Source organism: Leucopleurus acutus (genome assembly GCF_964270905.1).
Source record: "Leucopleurus acutus genome assembly, chromosome: 15".
Classification (NCBI taxonomy): domain Eukaryota; kingdom Metazoa; phylum Chordata; class Mammalia; order Artiodactyla; family Delphinidae; genus Leucopleurus; species Leucopleurus acutus.
In genome coordinates this window covers 26,733,043-26,745,345 of record NC_139157.1, presented here as the reverse complement: position 1 = coordinate 26,745,345, position 12,303 = coordinate 26,733,043, and the positions used below count along the sequence as shown (strand labels likewise).

General features: G+C 45.0%; 1 protein-coding gene across 1 annotated transcript in view; it reads right to left on the bottom strand.

Annotated features, from left to right (window-relative positions):
* Positions 1–6,882, bottom strand: part of MAP3K5 (mitogen-activated protein kinase kinase kinase 5) — a gene marked incomplete at its 5' end in the record, with an annotated part of 214,286 nt that extends 207,404 nt beyond the window's left edge. The window contains one exon of the mRNA XM_082855833.1: positions 6,459–6,882. Within this exon, the coding sequence (XP_082711959.1) occupies positions 6,459–6,882 (424 nt within the window). The remainder of the gene's footprint in view (positions 1–6,458) is intronic.
* Between the last annotated feature and the right edge of the window lie 5,421 nt (positions 6,883–12,303).

The following is a 12,303-nucleotide window of genomic DNA, read 5'->3' as shown; positions in this document are numbered from 1 at the left end:
GAACTGACTTGTAGCAGAGAACTCCCAGAAGGCTGGCACCAGCCACGGCCACCGGTGACACAAGGCCAAGTTGTGAGCCTATAATTAGGCTTCACCTAGAGGTGGAACCAACTTGAACTATCAACTGATGAACATATGAAGCAGACAAAAGGCAACCAAACTGAAACAAGAAACCAGGATCCCAGGAGCCTGGGAAGCAGGACCAGTGGGGACAAGCTGCAGTTGACTATCTGGGATGAGAAATGGGTGCTCTAAAAACAAATGTTATTTTTGTGCTTTGGAGTTTTGTTTTTCGTTTTGCTTTTTTCCAATTTTCTAGTAAAGCTCTTTTTGGAAAATTTTAACTTTGCCTCCAAGAAAGCAAGAGGAAGCACAGTGTTCTGAGCTCACAGGGGGCAGGCAATGATATGCCGGCAAAAAGTCAACAGCCCAGAGAAAAACCATGAGTGGGCCTCTACTGGGATATTTTTTTAATCCCTTCCTAAACTAGACTTTTTCTTTATGAGTTTGCCTATGTTTGCTCTTTTGATAATTTTGCTAAGGCTTGTTTCTTGGGTGAAGAAGCAGTGATGAGGTAGGAAGGGGCTATAAGGTGGTTTAGACTAGAGGTTCTCAAACACTGCTCTGTTAATTGGCACGATAAAGTTTTCATCCATCATGGTGAAATGGGAAAAAGAATAATAAATAATGCATTTTTCCACACATTTACTGTATGCAAAAAGCTATTCTTTACTCTAAGGTTATGCCTTCCCTAATTCAACATAAAAAAATGCGTTTTCTTTTTAAGAAGTCTTGGCAGTAGCTGGCTGGTTGTCAAGTTTTCTTTTTCTCTCTTTATAACACTTACCTGGGAAGATAAAATGTTGACAAACTCATGTCAGTCTTCAATTTTTTTAAACCGGTTCATGGAAACCAATATTTGGGAAATACTGACGCCACCCAAGTATACTTCTCCCTCCAAGTATATGAGACAGTATATATGAAAGCCTCACTGGATTTAAAAGTAGAAAATGCAGAAGTGGGCTGGAAGATTCTCAGGAACTTCTCAGTCTGAGATAGAGAGAGGAGACAAAGGTTATGTTTGCTTTTGTTTTGTCATCAAATAAGACTGGAAGTCCTAAGGAGCTGTGCTGGAAGCAAGTGGAACCAAACCCAGAAAGTTCAGATGCCTGTCCAGTGACATGGCCCAAATGGGCGACTTTTATCACAAACCCAAGTAAGGCGGGAACACTATAGAGATGAAAATATAAAGGCTAAATTCTTAAAATTTCAGCCTCCATGTGTTTCCTTCCCGTTACCCACTGTTGCTAATGGGTGAAAGGCTGAGTAAGAGATTGCAATACAGAGAGCCTGCCTAAGAGAAAGGCCAGGAGAAGTTCTGGCTAGGGGCAAGGAAAGGGGAAGCAGGCAGCCATCCAATCCTGAGCCCCCCGAGAGGGAGTGAGGTGGCCTTGAGCAGAGCACTGTCCCTGGGTCTTACATCAGCTGGAAGTCAAGCCCCATAAATAGGTCTGGAGGGGACGAAGGTGAAAGTGTTTACAGATCCCCTGCCGTATCACTTCCTCCTTCGCTGAGCATCCTTCCTCCTCTCCCTAAAGCCACCCAATCCTTCCTTTGTGCCCTGCCTCACCAGAGCCCCTCTTCTCAACACCACCAATCCAAAGCGATGCTCGTACATCCAGCCAGGATGCTACCAGAAGCTAGATGAACGCAAAAGTTCCTGATTCTAACACAGGGAAAGATGTATTCAAAGTCCCAGTTTCAGGACTTCCCTGGTGGCGCAGTGGTTAAGAATCTGCTTGCCAATGCAGGAGACACGGGTTCGAGCCCTGGTCCGGGAAGATCCCACATGCCGTGGAGCAACTAAGCCCGTGCGCCACAACTACTGAGCCTAAGCTCTAGAGCCCGCGAGCCACAACTACTGCACCCTCATGCCACAACTACTGAAGCCCACGTGCCTAGAGCCTGTGCTCCGCAACAAGAGAAGCCACCGCAACGAGAAGCCCGCGCACCACAACAAAGAATAGTCCCCGCTCACCGCAACCAGAGAAAGCCCACGCGCAGCAACGAAGACCCAACGCAGCCAAAAATAAGTTAAATAATTAATTGTTTAAAAAAGTCCCAGTTTTAGGTTGGCAGGAACATAATTTCCTGAATGTTTAAACAGATAAATGGGGTTCACACTTCAAGTACACTGAATTAACAAGGCTTCTTATAGTCTAGTCCCAAATTTAACCACCATCTATAATACTATTTCTAAGAAAAAGTGTGCTCCTGGATCTAAGCAGCAACCTTGAATCATTTAGCCTGAATGAACGAATATAACTTCTTTATGGTTCAGTTTTTCCATAAGCAAAGTAGGGGAATAATAAAGCCTATACCAGCCATACTTCACAAAACTCATGTTCATTTTTTAAAAAATGTTGAGACCCTGCCAGCTGGGGTCTGTCTACCTGAATGGAATAGTTCTGCATCACTAACATCTGTATCACTGACATCTCTTAGCTTTCACAGAAATTTACTGCCTGCAGTGCAGGGAGCTGGGAAGGGGTGTTGTTAGCTTGGCAACTGCCATCTCTGAGTGACAGTATTGTATATGTAAGTACAATGAATTTTCATAAAATCTTTGATAGAACATTAGTTTCCTCTCAGAACGGGAATGAAAGAGAGAATGACAAGTGTAGTCAAAGAACAAACTCGATTACAGTTGAACGATAATCAAATAGGGAAAAATCAGTGAAAACCTTTAACTGCAATCTGTTCTTTAGAAAGATACCAGTACACAAAGATAGCGGAAGCTTCTAAAAATGTAACCAAGCTTTAAGTTCTTATTCATTCTATTAAGCTGAGCTGTTCGAACACCAACATTCCCTTTTAAATACTGAGGCCCTTGTTAAGTCCCTCTTGCTTACCATTCTATTGCAGATTGGGGTCACCTCTGAACCCCACTCCCCAGTTTGATTCTAGAGGCTATTTCCTGGAAGCCCAAGGCATTCCGTGTAGACCCTCACAACCAGGACATGAATCTGCGCTTCTCACGGACCCTGATCTCCTGGAGGTGGCAACATGATAGATATTAATACAAGCAGTTCATTCATCTCTGTGGACTGAAGTGATTCATTTTTTAATCAATACTGTCACAATTTTAAGGTTCAGAATTTGAGGGCTGGAAGGAATCTTAGAACCCAATTATTACAACCCTTCTCTGAGATTTTAAATTACTTGCTCCAAATTAGAGAAGAACCAGGACCAGATCTCGATGTTGAAACTCTTGTTCCAATGCTCTGTCCCCGCACACCCTGCTGCCTTCCCTTTTCAAACTCACAGGATTACATGAGGGAATCTTAGAAATTTTCTTCAATCTCCCCCTCTACTTCCATCCTTGGTCAGTTTTATAGGCCGCTGAAGGAGACAAAGGGCCTCACTCACAATTATGTGGTCCAGAGCAGAGCCAGGATGAAAATTCAGATGGAACTTGAGGGATGATGTTCTTCCCACTATATCATAATGGTTCAACTTTCGAGCGGAGGTAGTGGATGTAGAGCGATGGTCAGCATGGGGCCAAAACCTTGCCAGGCCTGTTTTTGTAAGGCCTGCAAGCTAAGATTGGTTTTTCCATTTTTAAATGGTTGGGGGAAGAACATCAAAAAAGAACAATACTTTGTGAATTACATGAAATTTAAATTTCAGTGTCCATTAACAAAGTTTTACTGGAATACAGCCACGATGATTTGTTTAGGTCCTCCTGAGTAATACCTGCAGAGTTGAGGAGTTGTGAGAGACACCTCCTGCAAAGTCTAAAATGTTTATGCCATCTGGCCCTTTACAGAAAAATCTGCTGAACCCTGGTAGAGGACGAGCAAGCGCTCTCTTAGAAATCAGAAGTCAAGTTCTACTACTATCTAACTTGGCCGTCCTCGGTTTAGAAAAACAAAGGGTTTGGACAAAACTGATACTATCCTTATTCGGTCACATCTTCAACATCTTCATGCTGAATGAGGAAGCTCAGAGATCATGTCACAGGCAGGGGTGAAACTGGGGCCTGCCCAGGTTGAACAAAGCAGTGGGATGGGACCGAGCTGGCCCGGAAACACTGGTTTTCCTAGAGCGTGTCCTCCTCCCCACTATTCCACATTGCACCAAGATGGCTCATAAGGTCCCTGCCAGCTCTCTGCCACATGAGTTTGATGCTTCCCTCTCTTGATTCTGAGAGTAAATTAGCCCAGCTAAATGCAGATAGCAAGGGCGAAGCCGGACTTTTTAGAATCAGGCACCCAAAGTGAAATCCTCCATTAACCAGTTGTTACCTATGACCTTGGGCCAGTGATGGACCCCTTGGTTTTCTCATCTAAGAAGGATGCTAAGTACTTTCTTCACAGGCTTGTTTGGAGGATTAAATGAGATACATTTCAAATGTCTGGTCCCTTCTAATCTTTCTCTCTCCCTTTCCCAGAGACAGTATTTGGAGAATAAACAGTACGTGAGCCTTGTTAGGAAACTCTTGCAAATTAGCTTAGAATTTAAGATTACTTTTATAAAAAATACCCAATCTATCAATGCAATAAAAACAGACTTATTATTTCACTGGGTGTTTTCCTCACATACCTTTCAGTTCTTTGAAACTTCTTCTAAATTATAATCCAAAAATAAAAGTGCTGTAATTTTTAGAAAAGTTATATTTCTTGTTTAGAAAAGCAAGCCACACAAAGAACCAACCTAAAATATATTATACTCATGTCCAGTTATGGAGACCAAGACTGTAAAATACACCCGAACCAAAGTCCTAGTTTATTTAGTCTGGCTTCCTTAACATGAAGTTCTTCTTGTTCTTAAAATATTCAGCTTTTGGGCTTCCCTGGTGGCGCAGTGGTTGAGAGTCCGCCTGCCAATGCAGGGGACACAGGTTCGTGCCCCGGTCCGGGGGGATCCCACATGCCGCGGAGCGGCTGGGCCCGTGAGCCATGGCCGCTGAGCCTGCGCGTCCGGAGCCTGTGCTCCGCAACGGGAGAGGCCACAGCAGTGAGAGGCCCGCGTACCGCAAAAAAAAAAAAAAAAAATTCAGCTTTGGCTGAATTCCAAGACGGACACAAGCCTACTTCAGGTGTTTTGAAGAGACTGAAGAGAATTAGAACTGGAAACAAGATTGGATTATAAAACCTTCTCTGTGATCACAAATGCAAGAACCTTATTGCTTGAAACCACCATTAAATCAAATTTTATGCCCCCACTTATAAAAAAAATAAATATGTATATATCCTCAACATTGGTTGTACAGGGTGCTAAAGGTTAATTTCAATAACATGCTTTCATCCCTAACATTTGCTAACAGATAGCAAATTGCTGCAGTCACTTGAATTGCAGTGACACTTTCTGAAATCTGTAATAGGTTGAAAAGATTTTTTTTTCATGAATTATTCTAGCAACCACTTTAATGGGCACACTTTAAAGGCCAATCTAATCTTAGTTATTAAAATAGCATATCAGTGTTTTAAACAATGTTAAAATTATATACTTTCCAGGGGCTTCCCTGGTGGCGCAGCGGTTGAGAGTCCGCCTGCCGATGCTAGGGGACACGGGTTCGTGCCCCGGTCCAGGAAGATCCCACGTGCCGCGGAGCAGCTGGGCCCATGAGCCATGGCCGCTGAGCCTGCGCATCCAGAGCCTGTGCTCCGCAACGGGAGAGGCCACAACAGTGAGAAGCCCGCGTACCGCAAAAAACAAAACAAACAAACAAACAAAAAATTATATACTTTCCAGCCCATCAGGGCATATGGAGTAATAAAAAACAGGCCTTGGTTCTTTCACCAAAATCCTAACAAAGATATCACACAAGTTTAGTGTAAATTACAAAGTTGCTTTTGGAAGTAATTACTTGAAACTTCAAATTGGTAAGAGATGGGAAATCAAACCACTAAACTTAAGGTTAAGGGAGCTGGGAAGATCATGACATAACATGCAAATTCATACAGATCCGCTCTGCCTGCAGCTGGCTGAGTAGCAGAAGTCATGATTTCTGTACTCTCAAAAGTACACAGAAAAAATGAGGACATCATCTAAAACAGGCACAGGTATATACAGAAGGAAAATGTGGGCCAAACCTAACAGAACAGAAACCAAAACACTAAATGTAGAAAGGCTGACTGGGGCAAATATCTCGCAATGCACGAGATCAGAAGTTCTTTAAGAGGACCACGCGCACCCCGGGCTCCTGGTGGCTGGGCAGTCAGACTCTCGCACAAATACACTCTCCCCAGAGCTGCGAGAGGCCGCCCGGAGCAGTCACGCAGCGCGGCTCGCTGCCTCTAAGATGGGGCAAGAATAAGTAGGAAGCACGATTGCTGCCCAGAAATTGCTTTTTCCTGCCCAGGAAAGAAAACAAAAAACATTTTTCCCCCTGCGGCGGCCTGAGAAAAAGTGAACCCTGACCGCGGAGGATGGGGAAGGGGTTGCACACGCACCTGCATTGTAAAAACGGTCCAGCACCGCAGTTTCCCCAAAGTCCAGTTTCCCGAAATGCAGGGTCTCCAGGGTGGCGCCCACCGTCTCGCACGCCTGCCGCAGGCACTGCAGGGCCTCGCTCTCGGCCACCACCAGCTGTCCCTGGCTCGCTTCGTTGATGACATATGCCACCGTGGTCCGTCGGCCTCCTCCGCCACCAGAGTTGCCCCGGCACCGGGTGGCGCTGCTCCCGGGGGTGGCACTGGGACACGCAACACCAGGGGCGGCGGCACTCTCCACGTTCCAGAAGCTGCCCGGTGGCGGCGGCGGCAGCTGGTTCTCCTCGCCCTCGGCGGCCGCCGCCGCTCCTCCCCTCCGGTAGCTGCCGCCCTCGGCCAAGGGTGGCACAGAGAAAGTGATGCCCTCGCCCGCCTCCGCGCTCATCTCTCCCGGCCGGGCTGCAGTGGCGGCGGCGTCCCCCGCCCAGCCGCACCGTCTGGCCAGCCACAGCTCGGGGCTGCTCCGCGCGCGCCGGGCTAAGCAGCTGCCATCCCGTGTCGCGCCGCGCCGCCGCCTCCTCTCCGGCGCCCTCTCCCCCGAAGGGACGCCGCTGCCCGGCGGCGGCTCGCCCCTCCTCGGCGCCTCCGTGGCCGCGCCGCTCGCCCGCTGCAGGGTGTGGAGTACAAGGGGTGGGGAACCGGGTTGAGCGGGAAGAGACAGCGCTTCCTTTTCTTGGCGGGCGGACAAGTCGGCTAGCGAACCTGCGCCGCGGCGCGACTCAAGGGCGCCCCTCTCGGGGTGCGGTGCGCCCTGGCCACCCGGAGTGCGGTCCTGGTTCCTTCCGTGCCGGGCGCTCTGGGAGGGGTCGGGGAGGGCGCCCTCTGGGTGGGGAGCTACCTGGCCAGCACCTCAGAGGCGGGCCGACTCCCTGGACCGCGTCCCGGAACAGCTGCAGCGGCCGCCGAAAGGATCCGCCTTCTTCCTCGGCGGCGGCTCCCCTTCATCTGCTCTGTTTCCTCCTCCTTCCCCAGCCTCGTTTCTCTGCCGATCGCCGCGCCCGCTTTGGCACCAGCCTGGCCGCTCCAGTCTCACCGCTCCTTGCAGCAGCTCGCCCAGTCGGCCACCGGCTTCTTGGCCGCCCACTCGTCGCGGCACCGAGAGTCAGGGCCCGCCCCGGGGGAGGGCGCTGCTGGGAAGCTCGAGTCCGGACTAAACCGACTGCGCCGCGGCTCCCGGACCTCAACCCAGCCCCGAGCACCGCCCGGGGCCAAGGTTCTGCACCGTCACCCACCGGGCCCCCCACCCAAGAAGACCTGGAGTAGGCAAAAGCCCGGAGCGCACGCGACGACAGGATGGCGCAAAAAAAGTCTCTCTTGCGAATACTCGTGTCTTCAGAGCCAGCGCAGGAGGCATTAGCAGCGTTCCCCTTAGCCAGGGCGCCCCCCTCCGGCCCCAGCCGGCCTCGCTCTGCAGCGCGGTCCGGTCAAGCGTGCGGCGCTGGCAGGACTAGGGCAGTATCTGGAGGCCAGCATTGCGCGGGGCGGGAAGACTTCAACTACAGTCCTGCAGCCGGCCTGAACTGGAGGGTGGTTTACTGGTGACAGTGGCTCTCCGCAAGTGGCAGGCTAAATTTATCGGGTCTGCCCTGGTACTTTTCATTTTCAAATTTTCAATAGCTCTGCTATCATGAATAATTGATTAGCTTCAAGTGCTGAACGGTATAGCGTTCCCATTTGGGTTCTTAAAATTTCCCCCAACATCACGCATACTTACTTCAGATAGAAAACCGGTTCTATACTGGACTTGGCAACTCATCATCCGCCAGATGAAAGAGGGAAATTAAGTGATTACTTCTATTTTTTTAAATTGCACCACGGGAGGGCGGGGGGGAATGCCTGAATTGCTTAAGAGCAATCAAAAAGTATCTACTTATTTGGGAAGCAAAAACAGATGTGTAAGTTCTCAGAGAACTCCAAAATGCTATAACTTCAGGAAAACCAGTGAAAGCTGCAGTGAAATAAAGTAACAGGTTTGGGCTTCCCATCTCCAGGAACTGAGATGAATGAGTTTTATGAAAAAGATTGAAGAATATTGCAAATTACATGCAAGCTAGGGGGAAAAGGAAGGATAAAACAGTTGAGTAGTAAACGGTGAAAAGAAGGAAGAAAATAGTAATGTGGGAAAACACCTAGCAGCTGAACAATTGTATCTGCACAATTGTATCCTTAATGAAGCAAAGTGAGTTAGCTTTTTCTAAAGATTTGTAAAACGATAGAAGTAAATTTCTAGCAAGGAAACTGGATTCTATGTGATCCACATCTGTTTTTGAACTTGATATCATTAGGAAAGTAATTACTTAGTGAATCCATGACCATAAGGAAACAAAACGTTGGTGGAATACTAATAGATGTGTATCTTTTAATACTTCCAACAACTTGTCAAACCTCCAAACTTCTGTGAAAGTGTATAATCCTCCACCCCATACTGGCTCAAAACAATAAACACAGGAAAGTCATTGGGACCATGTCTGGAAAATTAAAATGCCCAAATTCTCAAAGAGCACTTGACTACACAAATAAGGCCCAAAATTATATATAGAGCTATTTTCTAAAAACCATAATTTTTATACCATTTCACCTATGCTTCCCTTCCAGATCTTTTCAGAGCCATTGTTCATATATAATTTTGTTTTATTTTACTCACTTTGAATTGATTTAATAACTTTAAAGATGTTACTGATCACTGGCACCCAAACCCCAATGCAATGCTGAAAGACTACTTTCCTTGGTCCCAAGGCTCTCCCACCTAAAACGCATGGTTTAGCTGATTAATCTTACACAACGTGTAACCAAATGAAATTTCCATTTTTATAGCTGATAAACAGTTGAAAGTATGTAAATTCAGATGGTTCAATTTACAACTCAACTTTGAGTCCTGTGCGGAGGCAGGGGCACCAGGCAGAGGGCATGGGCGTGGTGCTGAAATTCTGCCTGCCTTCAGCTTGCCAGGCCCGCCTCAGGGTGTCTGTCTGGAGGAATGAAAGCCTTCTAATTTGATCACCCAGCAGTTGTGCTTTTTGCAATTCATCTGTATAGAAGGCGCACCTTTTTCTAAGCCAAAAGCACATCTAATATGGTAATGGTGGACAGGAGAAAAAGCATTGCCTATCTTGGGCTTCCAGGTTTCTTCTTGAAGATGCAACATGGTGAATTTTAAACCTGAAATGGGCAAGTGTCTCCTAACTCACTAGCTTTTGCTTTAGGTGACAAGTTTGCCTCTCTCTGTATCCTCAGGTAAGTAGAAATATTATATACTCTTTTTTTTTAATACAGCAGGTTCTTATTAGTTATCAACTTTATATATATTAGTGTACATATGTCAATCCCAATCTCCCAGTTATTCCCACCACCATCACCCCCGCCCCCGCTTTCCCCCTTTGGTGTCCATACGTTTGTTCTCTACATGTGTCTCTATTTCTGCCTTGCAAACTGGTTCATCTGTACCATTTTTCTAGATTCCACATATATGCATTAATATACGATATTTGTTTTTCTCTTTCTGACTTACTTCCCTCTGTATGACAGACTCTAGGTCCATCCACATCTCTACAAATGACCCAATTTCATTCCTTTTTATGGCTGAGTAATATTCCACTGTATATATGTACCACATCTTTTTTATCCATTCGTCTGTTGATGGGCATTTATGTTGCTTCCATGTCCTGGCTATTGTAAATAGTGCTGCAATGAACATTGGGGTGCATGTGTCTTTTTTAATTATGTTTTTCTCTGGGTATATGCCCAGTAGTGGGATTGCTGGGTCATCTGGTAATTCTATTTTTAGATTTTTAAGGAACCTCCATACTGTTCTCCATAGTGGCTATATCAATTTACATTCCCACAACACTGCAAGAGGGTTCCCTTTTCTGCACACCCTCTCCAGCATTTATTGTTTGTAGCTTTTTTGATGATGCCCATTCTAATCGGTGTGAGGTGATACCTCATTGTAGCTTTGATTTGCATTTCTCTAATAATTAGTGATGTTGAGCAGCTTTTCATGTGCTTCTTGGCCATCTGTATCTCTTCTGTGGAGAAATGTCTGTTTAGGTCTTCTGCCCATTTTTAAATTGGGTTGTTTGTTTTTTTGATATTGAGCTGCATGATCTGTTTACATATTTTGGAGAGTAATCCTTTGTCCATTGATTCATTTGCAAATATTTCTACCATCCTGAGGGTTGCCTTTTCATCTTGTTTATAGTTTCCTTTGCTGTGCAAAAGCTTTGAAGTTTCATTAGGTCCCATTTGTTTATTTTCGTTTTTATTTTCGTTACTCTAGGAGGTAAGTCAAAAAAGATCTTGCTGTGATTTATGTCAAAGAGAGTTCTTCCTATGTTATCTTCTAAGAGTTTTAGAGTGTCTGTCTTACATTAAGGTCTTTAATCCATTTTGAGTTTATTTTTGTGTATGGTGTTAGGGAGTGTTCTAATTTCATTCTTTTACAGGTAGTTGCCCTGTTTTCCCAGCACCACTTATTGAAGAGACTGTCTTTTCTCCATTGTATATCCTTGCCTCCTTTGTCACAGCTTAGTTGACCATAGGTGCATGGGTTTATCTCTGGACTTTCTATCCTGTTCCATTGATCTATATTTCTGTTTTTGTGCCAGTACCATATTGTTTTGATTATTGTAGCTTTGTAGTATAGTCTAAGGTCAGGGCGTCTGATTCCTCCGGCTCCGTTTTTTTCCCTCAAGATTGCTTTGGCTATTCAGGGTCTTTGTGTCTCCATACAAATTTTAAGATTTTTTGTTCTAGTTCTGTAAAAAATGCCATTGGTAATTTGATAGGGATTGCATTGAATCTGTAGATTTCTTTGGGAAGTATAGTCAATTTTACAATATTGATTCTTCCAATCCAAGAACATGGTATATCTCTCTGTCTGTGCCATCTTTGATTTCTTTCATCAGTGTCTTATACTTTTCTGAGTACAGGTCTTTTACCTCCTTAAGTAGGCTTATTCCTAGGTATTTTATTCTTTTTTTTGCAGTGGTGAATGGAATTGTTTCCTTAACTTCTCTTTCTGATCATTCATTGTTAGTGTATAGGAACGCAAGAGATTTCTGTGCATTAAATTTGTATCCTGCAACTTTACCAAATTCGTTGATTAGCTCTAGTAGTTTTCTGGTGGCATCTTTAGGATTATCTATGTATAGTATCATCTCATCTGCAAACAGTGACAGTTTTATTACTTCTTTTCCAGTTTGTATTACTTTTATTTCTTTGTCTTCTCTGATTGCCATGGCTAGGACTTCCAAAACTATGTTGAATAATAGTGGCAACAGTGGACATCCTTGTCTTGGTCCTGATCTTAGATGAAATGCCTTCAGTTTTTCACCATTGAGAAAGATCTTGGCTGTGGGTTTGTCATATATGGCCTTTAGTTTATTGAGGTAAGTTCCCTCTGTGCCCACTTTCTGGGGAGTTTGTATCATAATTGGGTGTTGAATTTTGTCAAAAGCTTTTTCTGAATCTATTGAGCTGATCATATGGTTTTTATTCTTCAATTTGTTAATATGGTGTATCACACTGATTGATTTGCATATATCAAAGAATCCTTGCATCCCTGGGATAAATCCCACTTGATCATGGTGTATGATCCTTTTAATGTGTTGTTGGATTCTGTTTGCTAGTATTTTGTTGAGGATTTTTGCATCTATATTCATCAGTGATATTGGTCTGTAATTTTCTTTTTTTGTAGTATCTTTGTCTGGTTTTGGTATCGGGTGATGGAGGCCTCGTAGAATGAGTTTGGGAGTGTTCCTTCCTCTGCAATTTTTGGAAAGAGTTTGAGAAGGATGGTGTTAGCTCT